The sequence below is a fragment of the Penicillium odoratum genome (genome assembly GCF_028828045.1).
Source record: "Penicillium odoratum strain IBT 22623 chromosome Unknown utg000001l_segment0_segment0, whole genome shotgun sequence".
Lineage (NCBI taxonomy): Eukaryota > Fungi > Ascomycota > Eurotiomycetes > Eurotiales > Aspergillaceae > Penicillium > Penicillium odoratum.
This window is the reverse complement of record NW_026643143.1, coordinates 1,590,650-1,605,879: the sequence shown is the minus strand read 5'-3', so window position 1 is coordinate 1,605,879 and position 15,230 is coordinate 1,590,650. Positions and strand designations below refer to the sequence as shown.

The 15,230-nt window shown below is 49.1% G+C and overlaps 4 protein-coding genes across 4 annotated transcripts; 3 read left to right on the top strand and 1 right to left on the bottom strand.

The window, feature by feature from the left end:
* Positions 1–101: 101 nt before the first annotated feature.
* N7520_000587 (GNL3/Grn1 family GTP-binding protein) lies at positions 102–1,840 on the bottom strand (the record flags this gene model as incomplete). The annotated part of the gene is made up of 3 exons (XM_057134522.1): positions 102–1,592; positions 1,664–1,758; positions 1,822–1,840. 3 exons carry the CDS (start codon positions 1,838–1,840, stop codon positions 102–104), a joined length of 1,605 nt encoding a protein of 534 aa, XP_057000458.1.
* Positions 1,841–2,229: 389 nt separating this feature from the next.
* On the top strand, positions 2,230–3,152 carry N7520_000586 (HAD family hydrolase; the record flags this gene model as incomplete). Its single annotated transcript, XM_057134521.1, has 4 exons — positions 2,230–2,320; positions 2,389–2,410; positions 2,476–2,585; positions 2,671–3,152. The coding sequence occupies 4 exons, from the start codon at positions 2,230–2,232 to the stop codon at positions 3,150–3,152; spliced, it is 705 nt and encodes a 234-aa protein (XP_057000457.1).
* A 6,223-nt stretch (positions 3,153–9,375) lies between these two features.
* Positions 9,376–11,503, top strand: N7520_000585 (homeobox domain-containing protein; the record flags this gene model as incomplete). The annotated part of the gene is made up of 2 exons (XM_057134520.1): positions 9,376–9,705; positions 9,773–11,503. 2 exons carry the CDS (start codon positions 9,376–9,378, stop codon positions 11,501–11,503), a joined length of 2,061 nt encoding a protein of 686 aa, XP_057000456.1.
* Positions 11,504–12,453: 950 nt separating this feature from the next.
* On the top strand, positions 12,454–13,674 carry N7520_000584 (phosphoglycerate mutase family protein; the record flags this gene model as incomplete). The annotated part of the gene is made up of 3 exons (XM_057134519.1): positions 12,454–12,588; positions 12,658–12,876; positions 12,946–13,674. 3 exons carry the CDS (start codon positions 12,454–12,456, stop codon positions 13,672–13,674), a joined length of 1,083 nt encoding a protein of 360 aa, XP_057000455.1.
* Between the last annotated feature and the right edge of the window lie 1,556 nt (positions 13,675–15,230).

Genomic DNA, 15,230 nt, shown 5'->3' with positions numbered 1-15,230 from the left:
TAGAACATCCATATATGAAAACGCCTTTTTTTGGTATCCAAAGAAATCGAAAACGAGAACGGCTGATATCGTTATGGGATAGGACACGAGACAAAAGCCATTTACTCGGCCATCTCGTCCTCATCACCCTCGCCATTGCCCCAGAGGCCCTCGATCTTGAATTCCTTGGCCCACTCCGTAACGACACGGGTGGTGTCCGCAGCAGGTCCAGAATCGACGGTCTTACCAGCATCAACAACAGTGTTAACGGGCAGAACAGGGGCGTTAGCCCAGCCTTGGATACGTCCGTCTCTCCAGTCATTGATCACAGTCATGGCGGCACTCTCGATGTTCGGCACACCGCCCTTTCCAAGACGACCGCGTTTGCGGGCCACCTGGATCAGGAAGTCGGTAGTCTTGTCACCATTTGTCGGGAAGAGATGGGTAATGCCGTACACCTCAAGCATCTTGCCGATCAGGTTCTCCGATGCAGAAAGACGCTTGACTAGCAAGTTGACCGCAGGAATGGGGTCCTCGATCTGCTTGGGCGGGATAGCGTTCAGCAAAACCAGGCGAGCCTGCTCATTCTCCTTGGACTTCTTGCTGGTCTTGCCGTTGGCGCTGGGGAAGACAATACCGGGCGAGTCGATCAGCTTGAGCTTGTTGTCAAGCTTCACCGAGCGCAGGCTAGTGGTGACACCGGCCTCGGCACCGGTGGGGCAGGCATTGCTTGAGCCCTTGTTGAGACGAGCGGTAAGAGCATTGATAACGGACGACTTGCCGACGTTAGGGTAACCAATAACACCAACGGAGATAGCCCGCTTCAACTGCTTGCTGTGTGCGTAGGACTTGAGAGCGCGGAAAAGAGTATCCGAAGTACCCTTGACTGTCAACTGCTTGTGGTCGAAACTGTGGGAATTGCCTGCACCGTTGGATGCCTTCAGAGGAAGGGTAGGGAAGTATCGGCGCAGGTGCACCAGCCAGGCCTTGAGCACGGGAGGCGGCACAAGATCAATCTTGTTCAGAATGAGAATCAAACGCTTAGAGCCACCATCGGCAGCCATGATTTCGCGCTCGATCTCCTTCGAACGAGTACCCTCAGGGTCACGGGCGTCGAGCACATAGAGCACAACATCGGCAGAGTCGGTAACAGTCTTGAAGACCTTATCGAATTGGCGCCGTGAGCTTTCCTTGGTAGGGTTGTGTGCGTCGACCAGATCAGGAACAGCGTCGTTGAAAGTCAGGCCCTCTTCATCGTCCTCATCCATCTCATCCTCGTCGTCCTCGTCCATCTCGTCATCCTCCTCTTCATCGTCGTACTCGGCAGCACGGGCACGTGCCGAGGCAAGAAGTGCTGCCATGGGATTCGACTCATCGCCCTCCACATCCATATCCTCATCCAGATCGTTCTCGTCAATTTCCACACCCGTCTGGTTGCCAGTCTTGGCCTGCTTAGCCTCGACACGGCGAAGACGAGCCTCCTCCCGGATGCGCTCCTGCTCCTCTGCCTTCAGACGCTTCTTCTCCTCGATGTCATGGAGCATCTTGTCCTTGAACGGGAAGAGACTGGGAATACCGGGGTCCTTCTTGAGCTTAGACCGCCATTCTGGGTTCTGTAAATCGAAAGCGTTAATAAATGCCTGTTCCCCGGCGCAAAGAAAAGAAGGAATCCAGAATCACATACCTGCTTCGCGAGCTTTCTCATCTTCTTCTGCTTGGCCACAGAGGACTTTTCAATCTTGTGTCTTAAGCGGACGGGAACCCGCTTAGAGGTCTTGCCTGCAAAAAAAGTTAGACCGGGCTTGAGAGAATTTTGTTGAGCCATGAAGAGTATATCCTTACCGAAATTGTTCTTAACCATTTTTCCTGTACGCCCAGCTGGAGTGACAACAGTGGGGTGAACTGGTAATTTGACTGGTACTTCAACAGCGGCTTCGAAAAAGTTGGGTGCCAAGACAATACAATATTTCGATAAGCGGAAAATCAGTTATGCCGATCACCGGTGGAGATATGCAAATCGTGCAAACATGCGGAACGCCTATCGCATCCAGTAGGAGATCCGCCTGTCCCTCTGTGACATCGTAGATATATTCCGGTTCTTGCACTTTTAATCCCTGATCTGTCGTTCAAATCGCATAGAAGCATTGAATATTAAGCCTCTCCACTCAATACTTGGACATTTCTCTCTTTTCACTTCCATTGTCCACTAGCCCTTCCGGAATATATCTTCAAATCACCCCTCACCCCACCATGTCAGGGTCTTTCTCCGCGCCCCCGCAGGTTCACACCTTCGACGGGCTTCTCTCAGATTTCGATGGAACAATCGTGGACTCCACAGATGGTGCGTTTATTGACTATAATTTGAGGACGCCTGTAGCACTGGAGGCTAATACAATACCCAACCTTCAGCTATCGTGAAGCACTGGCATGAGTCAGTACCCCACAGCCAACATCGATAACTATACACAAAGGAAATTAACGTGATTTACAATGTAGAATTGGCGCTGAGCTGGGCGTGGATCCCAAGACAATTCTGGCCACCTCGCATGGCCGGAGAAGCATTGACGTGATGCAACTATACGACCAGACCAAGGCCAACTGGGAGTGTACGTTTTACGCATTGATACCCGTGGACCACTGAGGAATGTCATATCATCTTTCGCGACTTAACTAACCTAATATTTAACTCAGATGTCAACTACATTGAAGGTCAAATCCCTAAGAAATACGGCTCCGATGCTACCGAGATCCCGGGTGGCCGTAGCCTTATCGACGCACTCGAAACCGCCGGCGCAAAATGGGGTGTTGTTACATCTGGCACTTCTGCCTTGATCGACGGCTGGCTAGGCGTCATGAAGCTCGCCCGTCCAAAGGTGCTCGTCGTCGCCCAGGACGTGGAGCTCGGCAAGCCTGATCCCCGGTGCTATCTGCTTGGTCGCAAGAAGCTGGGGCTTGAGGACTCGACATCTATCGTTGTGTTGGAAGACGCACCGTCGGGAATCAAGGCAGGCAAGGCAGCGGGATTCAAGGTGATTGCGTTGACAACAACCCACTCACTTGAGTCACTCCAGGCGGCTGGGGCAGACTGGATTGTGGAGGACTTGCGCAGTGTATCGGTGAAGAGTGTTGTGGATGGGCGGGTCCAGATTGAGATCTCGAATGCGTTCCAATAGGTTCGATCATGCAGGGGTCAGAGAGTCATGTGCACCTGGCCTTGCTGCAGGTGCAGTTTGCAGTTGACCATAGACGTCGAGTTTCGAGTTACACAGCATGGAGTGTGGAAGTAGGGCTTCAAACAAGATACTTTGTAGATAAACGTGCACCACAGGTAGTACAGTTTGTGGTTGATCCAGACCCTGCCCTGAGTTTCTGGTCCCGCCTGTACTTTAAGTTCACATGTTATGTTGCACGATGCTTTAATCCAGTCAACTGGTGCTACGTAACATGGATACTAGAGGGTGTTTACCCATTAATAGACTCACAAACATTATTCCTGAAGTCCTTATTCTTTTCTAAATGTAAAATATATAACCAATCTGATTTCGAGATTCAATCAACCACTCAAATCGGGCCCAGATGACGGCATTCCAATTCTAACTGGTGACAACAATGTCGCACGGTGCTCATACCCTCGTTCACGCCCTTTACAGATCGGGAATCAAGTATCTCATTCACCTCATTCATGGTTGTATCTCAAATAAGTAAATACAACCCAAGAGGAACACAAGGCGCGATTGAGGTCTGGGACATCTGGACATCCTGTGATGAGCAAGATGAGTTTCGAGCCCAGACAGCCTGCAAAGATGTGATGACAGCAGCCATTCCTCATTGCAGGGATAGCAGCCAGCGAATCCGGTCCAATGGTACGATATCTCGGGCTTGGCGCGGCTTCGGGGTTCAAAGAAACTCCCACATTGCATGTCCGAGTGCTGCAGTTCAGACTCTTACAGTACATGGCGTGGGTGGCGGACATGAAACGCCTGTAATCAATCCTTGCAGGGCTTGCTTTACACCCTGGTAGGATGACATGATACGTATATACAGTAGCTGTATACAAAGAGAGGGAACTCCCAAAAGGGCAGGAGATATGATTATTCTGGCCAACCACAATCCTAGTAATAATTGCTGCGAACAGCTGTTCATGCGAGCTGAGCGCAGCTGCGGTCCTACTAGAAATTCTGCCAGGATACAACCCCCGAGTTAAGATCTGGTCGAGAGAAGTTTGACCTTAGTCCTTGCGCAGTATATGGAGTAGGCCGCGAGATGATGTTTCCTAGTACCGGCCAGAAGAAAGGTACAAAGTCTGACTCGACGTGGCTGCAGCTTGCTGCAGCTCTCACAGGCTCGTACTCACGAGGAGCCGATAACAAAGCGTATTGTATTGTTGCTATTGGACAGAGCTGAAATTTTACGTGTTTGCCGACGGTGGAGCCCGGGAGAGAAGGGGGAAGAGATCAGAGAGCTCTTCAAGCTTCCCTAATGGTTGATAACGTAGCAGCACGTCCCGGTGAAGAAGGAAGAGAATGCAAGGGATGAAAGTATCATCTTGCGCACCGGGTCCGGAGGAGAAAAGCCGGCTCTAGCGTGCATGGCCCTGAATATCACAAAACCGGGAAAGAGAAAAGGTTGAGCAGGCCATGGCGTTTACTGTAGTTTTGCTCTTTCAAACCGGGATGTTCTTGGAAAAATTGCAAATAGACTTGGAGGATCATCAAAACGAAGTAGACCCTTGAAAATTCACCGATTGACTTTTTTCACGTTTGCTTTTTCATGTTTTCTTTTTCTTGTTGTCTTTGCCCCTCAGGATTGATACAACGGCACTCTGTATGCGTGATGGCAAATGTGGCGGGCGACAATCCCATCACATAAAAAAGCAAGTTTTCATTCTTTCTTTTTTTGCAGTTCCGATCTGGACCACAGCATCGGAATACAGAGTGAATCGAACGGGTCTGCGTACGAGCGGATCCAGCGGACAGTCCCGAGTACATGGATTTTCTCCTCTTCCCTGTTCATCTGCATGCATTCAACCTTGCTGGACTGGGCCATTGGTTCTAGCCTTTGACAAATACAGTGAGCTGCATAGATTCCCTGCTGCCTGGGGGTAGTCACGCACCGCCACACTTTCAGATCAGCCACACCAAGGGAGGGGTGGTGGATCTGTCACATCACGGTGATCATAGTTCTCTCGAAAGAAAGACAAAAGGGCTAAACAGAGAAAGCATCAGCTTCAGCCACCATGTAACAGACTATTGTCACCGAAAAACCCCGAGTCCACTTGAAAAATGACACAATAATCCCAGGGGCTTTGGGGAGTGGGGGAGTCGGAGAACGGAATCACAGCTCCGAAAAAGTCGATCTTGAGGATCCCCCAAGTTTTGCCAAGGATCAACATGTTGCTGTCACACCCAAAAACCTTTGGCTATGGTCATCACTCCAGAGCTTTTGCCAAGTATTTCGTACTCTAGAATCGGAAAGGTCGGGGAATATTCTGGTAGATTTCCTAAACCTCCGTGCTTTATTGAATCCTGTTGAGGCATCTTGGGGGAAATCTAACACGCTATTTCCTTTTATCAACCCTATTGCCCCCATCTTTTCCTGCTTTCGCTCTCGTTTTCGATATTTGAGATTTTTGTTTCCACTAAAACGGTTCATGCCAGATCCAATCAATAGTCGGATGGGGCCAAGGGATCCGTGCGGGCGCGCGTTGCAGATCAAATCCAGGGGCACGTCAAGGGCAGATCCTGTCCACCCCTAAAACTAATCCTAATGCGATTATCCTAATGACGGAGATGACGGGGATCCATGGCATGGGCCATGATTTTCGCCATGCACGCCATAGTCACTCCTATCCCTAGTGGTTCAACTCCGCGGGGCATTCAGGGCTTCTCGATTCGGCCGGGGTCATAGCACACAATCCCGAACTATTCCTATCGCCCCGGGTTTTATCTACAAACACATGGCTTTGTGGAACTGTGGAGTCCTTGGAATGAGAGGGGGGACAGCGCACACCATTCCTCTTGTGAATCTGAAAATTCGCAAATCCGTGAGTCCGTGAGTCCGGAAACCCAGTCAGTAGTGAGGGGAGGCTTTTTTTTTAATATTTTTTCCCCTATGATTTGCAACACTGATAGGCGCCCTAATGCACGTGAAGCTATCAAGGTGTCTATATGTACTCAGCCGGATCGTCACGAGAAAGTCGATCATTGCGATGGGTGTAGCCAAAGTACAAGATGGGACACAAAGTTTGGTGGCAGCAGTAGCACCAGATGGCCACGTTGTTGCTCCATAACAAGCGTGGGGCCACTGGTTCCAGTCTTGAACCTTCACAGCCTCTTTCTCTGCCCAAGGTGGAAATATGGATATTCCCCCTACTCGTGATTCACGATCCTCCCCACTTTGAACTTAGACACTTGACTGGCTAATCGAAACGATCTTCCGAGATTGGAGTGTTCCAGCCTTGATCTTTTTAGGGTAGGAATAGGAGGCGATCATGTACACGAATGAGGGGCGACAGACCTCGTGACTTGTAGAGTTGAGGTTCCGTTAGGCCGCCATGCCCCTCATTTCTAGTGACTATCTATACCGAATTACGGGGGGGAATGGAGTTCGTGGAGGGGCATCCAAGATGAGTTCCCAGATTCTCCTCCATGTGTGACGGTATCAGAGTTTAGGATTGGTTTCTTAGGGACCAGACCGACTCCATAGATTAGACTTTGAGACGTGTACCTTGTGAAACGTTTTTCTGTCAAGTATGGGCATAGTGAAAAGAAGAATATTGCCGGGAAAGAAAAATTTCCTTGAACATGACCGTTGGAACAAAGAGATGGACCTACGAAGTGGAACGTTGATTAGAAATGTAGGGGTATACAACAGCTTGTAACATACATGCCGGGCCAAGCTCTCTAGGTCATACATAATACCGACAGATATACTCCGTAGCTGGGGAGCTTATACCATGCAAGTGGCAGAAAAAAAGAGAAAAGTGGGCATAAGCTAACTCCCCCTCCAACTACTCCGTAGCTTGGATCGCTAATAGCACATCAGGCCTCGTGACTTGGGTGCATGGAGCCTCTCGATTCAAGCCGTTTAGCGCCGTGGACTGGGGCCACACACATCATCGGCAAACCAAGCGGCGAGATTATGCCACTTCCGATCAAACAAGGAGGATCGGAAGAACATCCGGGGGCTCAGGCATTGGTGCTAGTGACAGTGAGGCTTGTATCTTTACCCCATTAACTTCTCACTCGAGGGGGAAACAAAGCTCGGCAGATCCTGAAGTGATCGACGGGATCTGTCGACTATTGATGTTTAGTTCGACTTGGCGTAATGCCATGCGCCCCCAAAACAGCCTAGCGGGGGTCAAAGACTCTTTTCCGTCACCTAGACATTATATGAGCTGACATATAGCTGACGGCAGATTTGCTTCAGGACTCAATAGTGCGTCGAGAAGACATCATCGATGACGATCTTGACCCCGAAATCGACGATACGGAGGGAAGTGTGGTACAATCTGCAATCCTAGGCTCCGATCGTCCCAGATCCCCGGTGACCGGGTATGAAGAAACATCTCGAAGATAACCCTGAAATAACATATTGTCTTATAATAAGTCGATCATTCAGAGGATTTACCATGCAGGCTGGAACACCCGTGACAGATTGCAGGGATGCTCGGGTCGAACTTGGCGCGTTCAGTCATGACCCACCTTTGTCATAATTCCAAAACTTCTTCACACTAAAATTACCTCTAGACTAAGTATAGAGTGGGCGGTGGCTGCCATAGATGATTTCCTTTGCATTGCCCCCCCTATCTTGACTCCACTAATCTTGAATCCTTTTTGTATCGTAGTTACGGAGTAAAATTTGGACTGACTATTAGGATTAGTTATCTTGTTATTTTATTATTTCCCTTGGGCTCAGACATGACGCTAATGCAGGAACTGATCAAGAGCGGGAAGAGAAAAAAGTGACCGGAAAGTAAGTACAGTATGTAACTATTGCCATGGCATCCTAATCAAGGGCCCTTCAAGGCCAGAAATGTAGTTTCTGCAGCCCCTGATAGGATGCCCATAATTACGGGAACAGTCCATGGTTACAGCAAGTTTACCTGCTTTTGGGTAGTTTTCAGGGCTATCACGCTGCACTCCGAGCCGCCCCGCCAGGCATTAACCATGGAACGTCGCGTTTACAGTTTGGTAAGTAAAGCACGCGGAGTTGTATCGTACACGTACTTGGACCCCCGTACCTGAGAAGAAAAACATCATAGTGGATCCATTCTCAAACCGCGGTTGATCAAAGCCAGTACGGTGATTGGTCAAAAGAGTCACTTGAGAGATCCAATTTGCTTAGGGCTGTGGGAAAGGGAAAAAAAAACTGGGTTTTAGACTCGTAAAGTCAACAGTAACCTTTGGATCCGATCCCTTTGGGTTTTTTTAAAGGGGGGATTCCCGGCTAACTTTGATCCATAACCCTATACATTAATACGTTATAGAGATTTGTTTTTGGTTGGGAATCTTTTGGTCATAGAATTTTGTATGTAGTCGGAGACAAGATCGGAATTCTAAGCTGGCCTCGATCGTATGTGTGCCTGTGTAGTCCGAGAGCCCAGGCCGCCACCCCCTAGAAGAACCGCGCGGGCGGTAGCGCGACTCGGGTCAAAAGGGAAAAATAATAATAAATCATATGTGGGGATGAAGTTACTTAGACTAGTATTAATCTAGTAATTTATACTTAATTTCTATTTTTTTTTTTATTTTCAGCCCGCTTTTGTCTTCTCTAGGGAAAGGCAGACGATCAGATCTCCGTATGAAAATATCCCGAATAATTCATGAATTTCGGGGGTTTTGATGGATTTTCCAGTTTCGTTTTAATCTGGGTCTGCACAGACATAAAAATAATAATGAAGAATAAAAGAATAAAACAAAATAAAAAGAATAGAATAATAATCATGTACATATAGAGGAAGAGGAGATATAATCGTACATGTACCTAGTCCCCCAGACCAATCACAACCATCACGGCCCGTCCCCAAGACCCAAGACCGCCCTTTCCTCCAGTTCCTCCTCTCCTCTTTCCCTTCACATCCATTTCGAATTTGTGGCTCTCTTAACGTTCCTTTTTTCTTTTCTTTTTTGTCGCTCCTTTTCGGTTGGCCCACCCACGTCTCTCCTTGAACGCCTTGTTTATAGCTCTACTCGTTTCTTTTTCTACTCGCTGCTTTCCCTCCTTCCCCAAGCACTTCATTGCCACGGGCCCATCACACGCAGACTTTCTGAAACCTCCATGATATACTCGTTCACCTGAGCTATCTATTCTGTCTCGTGCAGCTTCACTTTCCTTTAATTCCCTCCCCCCCTCCCGCCACTTCCTTTTTCTTCCGTATTCACATCTACCTTCACCATGAGCTACATCCACCCCTCATGGAATTATCCTGGCCATTCGGGTCTCCCAATGGACCACACCCTCGCATATGACCCAAGCATGGTCCCTCCTCCCATGATGCACCCCATGGACGGCTACTGCTACCCTCACCCACCTATGGAGATGATTGATTATTACCACCAACCTATCATGGACTACGACGAATACACAGAGAACCTGTCCCGACCACGCTTGACCAAGGAGCAAGTCGAGACCCTTGAGAACCAGTTCCAGGCTCACCCTAAGCCCAGCAGCAATGTCAAGCGTCAATTGGCCGCTCAGACTAACCTGAGCTTGCCTCGTGTTGCTGTACGTCCATTGTTTACTTTTCTGTTTGTCGGCGAGGTACAAGAAGCTAACATATTTACTCACATAGAACTGGTTCCAAAATCGACGCGCCAAAGCGAAGCAACAAAAACGCCAAGAGGAATTTGAGAAGATGCAAAAAGCCAAGGTCGAAGCGGAGGAGGCGGCTCGTCGCAAGTCGGACACTTCGGAACAACTGTCGGGATCTCAAGCTTCTGCTTCCAAGGAGGAGCCAGAGCGATCCCCAACCCCCAAACAACAATCGAGTGTGAAGGCTGAGGGCAGTGCAAAGATCGATGAGATAAAGACACATCACAAAACGAAGAGTGAGTCTGCCCGAGATGCAACCTTCGCATCATTGCAGCGAGCACTGAACGCTGCAGTGGCTGCAAGGGATCGCTTCACAGGACGGGAATCGCGCACCAAGCACGACTCTTCCATTGAAGAAGAAGCTATATCGCCCACAGCCATGGCTCCGCCTAAGGCCCCTACCGCACAAGAGAACAAGGGCCAAGCGTCCTACCAATACCAGGAGTGGCCCGAGGTCAAAGAGTCGGCTCAGTGGGCATCATCTCACGGCCACTCCCTGTCTGAGCTGCCAACCTCCTCGCACTCTATTTCTCAGAATGTGGACGCATTCGCCGGTGCCCAGTTCACTCAGCATGAGGAGTGGGTTGAGACTCCTAAAGACCATATGCATGCTGGACCCGATGGTCTTAGTTACACGAACATGCAATACCCCCTGTCCATGCAGACTCCCGATATCTCCGTCACCCGACGTGAGTCATCTAGTGCTCTTACTGCTTCTTTGGAGGGTATTGGCATTTGTACACCTGGATCTGCAGCTTCGAGCCAGGCTGGAGGATCATGGAAGGGGCCAGGACAAGAGCTTGACCTTGCCGCTCGCCGAAAGCGCCCCCGTCCTGCTGCCATTGGCACGTCCAACACTCGCTCCCTAGCTGCCTCAACCTCTATGTCCTCCCTTTCTCCAACTAGCCGCGTGCCTAGTTCGGGTGCTGGTAACTCGATGAGGCATTCCAAGTCGGCTCAGTGCCTGAACAACAGGTACGCTGGTGTCCGCAAGGCGTCAGCGGCTCAACGGTCTCCTCTCAACTTCACATTTGCCGAGTCTGGCTCCATGAAGTCTACTAAGACTGAGATGTTGCGACCATCGGTCTCAACAACCTTGGCTCCGCCAACTCCATTGACCCCTCAAGACTTCCAGCACTTCATGCCGGCTTCGCCGACTGACAGCTACTGCCTATCCGCGCATTCCAACACTCAATTTTTCCCCTCATCTCAGCCAATGCAAGTGAACATTGCATCACCTCCTACTACTCCACTTGACATCTACTCCCCTTTCACATATCAGAATGCGGCCCCGCCAATGTCCGCTCCGGCTCAAGCTAGCAACTTCCCCGAGTACATTAACTGTGAGCCGGCTCCTATGACGGCGCGCAGTTGGGCAGATACTACTGCTCTCTCCTCGCCGGAATATCCGGCAGGTCTTCAGGTGCCTCACTCCAACAACGTCTCGCCGGTTGGTTTCGATGCTTCCGTTGACCACCGCGGAAATGGCTTTATGGATTCTGTTTCAGGCTCTCCATCTTTGATCTACTCAATTGAGGATGCCGATATGCCAATTTCTGCAGATGTTGAAAGGAAGGCGTCAGAGTATTCAATGCATGAGTTTCACGAGCAGCAAGACGCTCATAGTTTCGCCGCTCACCAGATGGGGTCTGTTCACAAGCCAAAGGCCTATACATTTGCGAACAACTCCACGCCGAGCCGCTACCCCTGATGCAGAGCTACTGTCTCTTCATGGTTGAATGAGAAATGTACCGCGATAAATATGCTTTTGTTGGTCTAGGATGAACGGCTATGCAACTCCTCGTCTCCTGCGATTTGTTTAAATTTTACCCCTTCGCCTACCTACGGGTGGCTTGTCTATTCAACACTCATGTGCGGAGAAACACTGTCATTTTGTTCTCCATTGTTTTCCCTTACATACCTTAGCTTGTTTGATTTCTCTTCTCTTGTCTCTTTATTTGGTGTTATTCCACCGGTGATCTTGTTTACATATTGGGAGCAGATTTTTGCATTGTGTTTATTGGCCTGGGATCTATATTGTGGTGATACGACTTTTTTAATTCTTCCGAGCCCTATGGCTCGACTTTCCCCTTCTTACTTTCGTTTGATACAATTTTGGAACCGGCTCGGCTTTTGGATTGGGATTTGAACTTGCATATTTGGCAGCATTTGGCTATTTTTATATATACTGTCACATACTTATACCTTGACTCTGATATTTTTTGTTAAGTTTCAATTATACAAAAAAGGGGATATTTTCAGAAAACAAAATTTTCCGTCTCATCTCCGAAATCTCTTCAGCCAACAGCCGGCGTAGACCCGCTCATGTGTTTAGCGATTGGTTACGCAAGTCTTGATTATCTGTTATCACAAAAAATTCTGGGTACTGGCGTCTGTTACCGTTAGTGTTAAAAAGAGCTAAACCCGGAGCGGGCGAAGCCGCCGCCAGAATATGTCACACGTGTGCCGAACCATAGGATGTCATAGTTTCTCCGTGATCTCCACTGCGGAGGAACATTCAACACATGGGCACATGGGCACATGGGCACATGGGCACATGGCAAGAAGAATGTTTAACCCGTTGACATTCCTCGGATATAAAAGGTCAGAGAATGTCGATCTTTTCGATTTTAGACACAATTTCTCCTCTACTATACCCAAATGAAGCTCCTGGCCCTCTCTCCGGTCCTGTTGGGCCTTGCCGCTTCGGCGCAAGCATCAACAATTTCCTACACAACAGTGACAGGCTATTTCTTGCAGGATGAGTCCTCGACCGATGCCTCAACATTTGATTACGTATATGCCCCCATCTCATATTCGTCTTTGCGTGGCTAGGATTTAATTGACCTAATGTTCGATCTATAGACTGCCGTGAACTTCGGTCTTCTCAACCGTACTTATCCCACCGACCGTGAGCTTAAGCACTCTGAGTCTCTCACCCAGTGGGAGCGCTTCTACAACCAGGTAGAGAAGTTGAATGATGAGTCCTCAAGCGATGTGGAGTACAAGGTGCTCTTCCTGGGTCGCCACGGTGAGGGTTGGCACAACGCTGCCCAGGATTACTACGGCGACGCAGCCTGGAACGTAAGTCTCCTGTCTCCCTACAAGGCACGATCTATCCCACTGGATAACCAGCCCTAACAATAAATTCAGTGCTACTGGGCCGAGTTGGACGGCAACGACACCGCAACCTGGTTCGACGCCGAACTCACTACTGCAGGTGTTTCCCAAGCCCTAGTCGCCCACGACTTCTGGCAAAAGGAAATCGACGAACAGCGCATCCACACCCCAGACAACTACTTCGTCAGCCCCCTTACCCGCACCCTCCAAACAGCCCACTACACCTTCTCCGGGCTCAACCTCCCCAAGGGCAGCGCCAAATTCAACCCCCTCATCAAAGAACTCTTCCGCGAAGGAATCAGCATCCACACCTGCGATCACCGCCACCCGCGCAGCTACATCCACAACCTCTTCCCCGAATGGCCCATCGAGCAGGGTTTCAGCGAAGAAGACGAGCTCTGGAACGGCGTCACGGCCGAAACGAGTGCTGCGCAGGACGTACGCAGCGCGACTGTACTTGACGAAGTCTTCTTCACCTCCGCATCTAGCAAGAAGGATTCCTTCGTCTCTATTACTTCGCACTCTGGTGAGATCTCTTCTATCCTGAGAGTTGTCGGACACCGCACTTTCAGCTTGAATACTGGTGCGGTTATTCCTGTGCTTGTGCGTGCCGAGAGGGATGCTAAAGCTACGTCTACTACCTCGTCGGTTGCTTGGACTGCTAGTGCTCATTGCACGGTACCTCCTCTTTCGTCCGTTACCGCTTGTGTTTGCCCGTCTAGCGCGACCCCGGTGACGACGCCTTTGGTTACTGATGTTTAAAATGGGTTTCTGGAATCCTATGTATGTGTAGGTCTATGGGTGGAGTGATATTTATGTATAGATAGCTTGGTTTTATTTCAAATATGTCGGGAAAATTTTTTTCGATCTTCAAAATGTTCAATTGTTGTTAGGTCAACTGGTAGATACTGTGAACCTGACCAGGTGAGCAGTGAGGCTGTATGTAGTCGAGTTTTTTACCTTTTAGAATTCAAATGTCCGAATAAGGTTACAATGCCAACGGATCGCAGTGCTGGAAACTTAAATTTTCCTATAGATCTATGCACCATATCGTGTGCAGATTATGTACACTGTACACAATAGTCCACGGGTCCACTGTTCGGTCGCGATACATTCTATGAATCTCCATAGATTACAAAGGAGCTCGAGCTGTCCCCTTACTCTATTAAACTTAATAAATTATATGGTGGTGACAAAGGTTATCACTGAAATTCAACATACAACAGGCAACTGGTCAGTCCGGGATCCAATAATATGAGCCAATCAAAAAACACACGCTCCGCAAGCTGACCAATGTAAAGCGAGAAAAAGGAAAAACCCAACTTGTTCGAGCAAACTGACCAATAATATGCTGCAAAAATACACGCCCCCTAGTAGTATGGGTGTTGATGTTGATGTTGATACCCGGAGATGGCGATGTAAAATTCCCTGAAACTCATACGAGCCTTATGTGTTTGCAATTTAAAGTAATGCCCTCATCTCAAGATATATCGACTTGATCGACGCTCGAGTTGAGGCGCCGAACGACTCACATGCAGATCACGGGGAGCGGGGTACCATTGCTGAAGGGCGAGGCTGACTTGCATAGCCTCCAACTCTGATTCTTGTGGGCTGAACTGTTTCCTTTCACATGGTCATCATTAGTGAGATATAGTTTTCTAGAACTGGCCACTCTTGTTACCATAATATTAGAATTTACGCACGAGAAAAGACAACAGGAATGACGTCCGCAGCGGGACATTTTCGCCATCAAGACTATACGGTCGCCTGGATCTGTGCTCTTCCCTTGGAGATGGCTGCAGCTGCGGCTATGCTGGACGAGCGACATCATGACTTACCGGCGAGGCCAAAGGATGATAACGCGTACATCTTAGGCCGGATAGGTGGTCATAATGTGGCCATTGCGTGCCTCCCATTGGGAGTTTATGGAACAATCTCCGCCACAACAGTGGCTACACATATGCAGTCCACTTTCAAATCGATACGATTCTGCCTTATGGTAGGTATCGGAGGGGGGCTCCAAGTAGAAAGGCTGATATTCGGCTGGGTGATGTGGTGGTTAGCAAGCCAACAAGGGACTTAGGAGGAGTCATACAGTACGATTATGGGAAAACAGTGACTGGTGGCCGCTTTGAACGCACTGGCATATTAAATAAACCCCCAACAGTGCTCTTAACAGCGATCTCGAGACTACAAACAGAGCATGCATCGAAGCCAAGCAGAATTCCTACTCTTCTTTCCGAGGCGGTCGCTAGGAATTCTAGGATGAGAGAGAGGTTCACATATCGCGGAGAATATCAGGATCTATTGTTTGATTC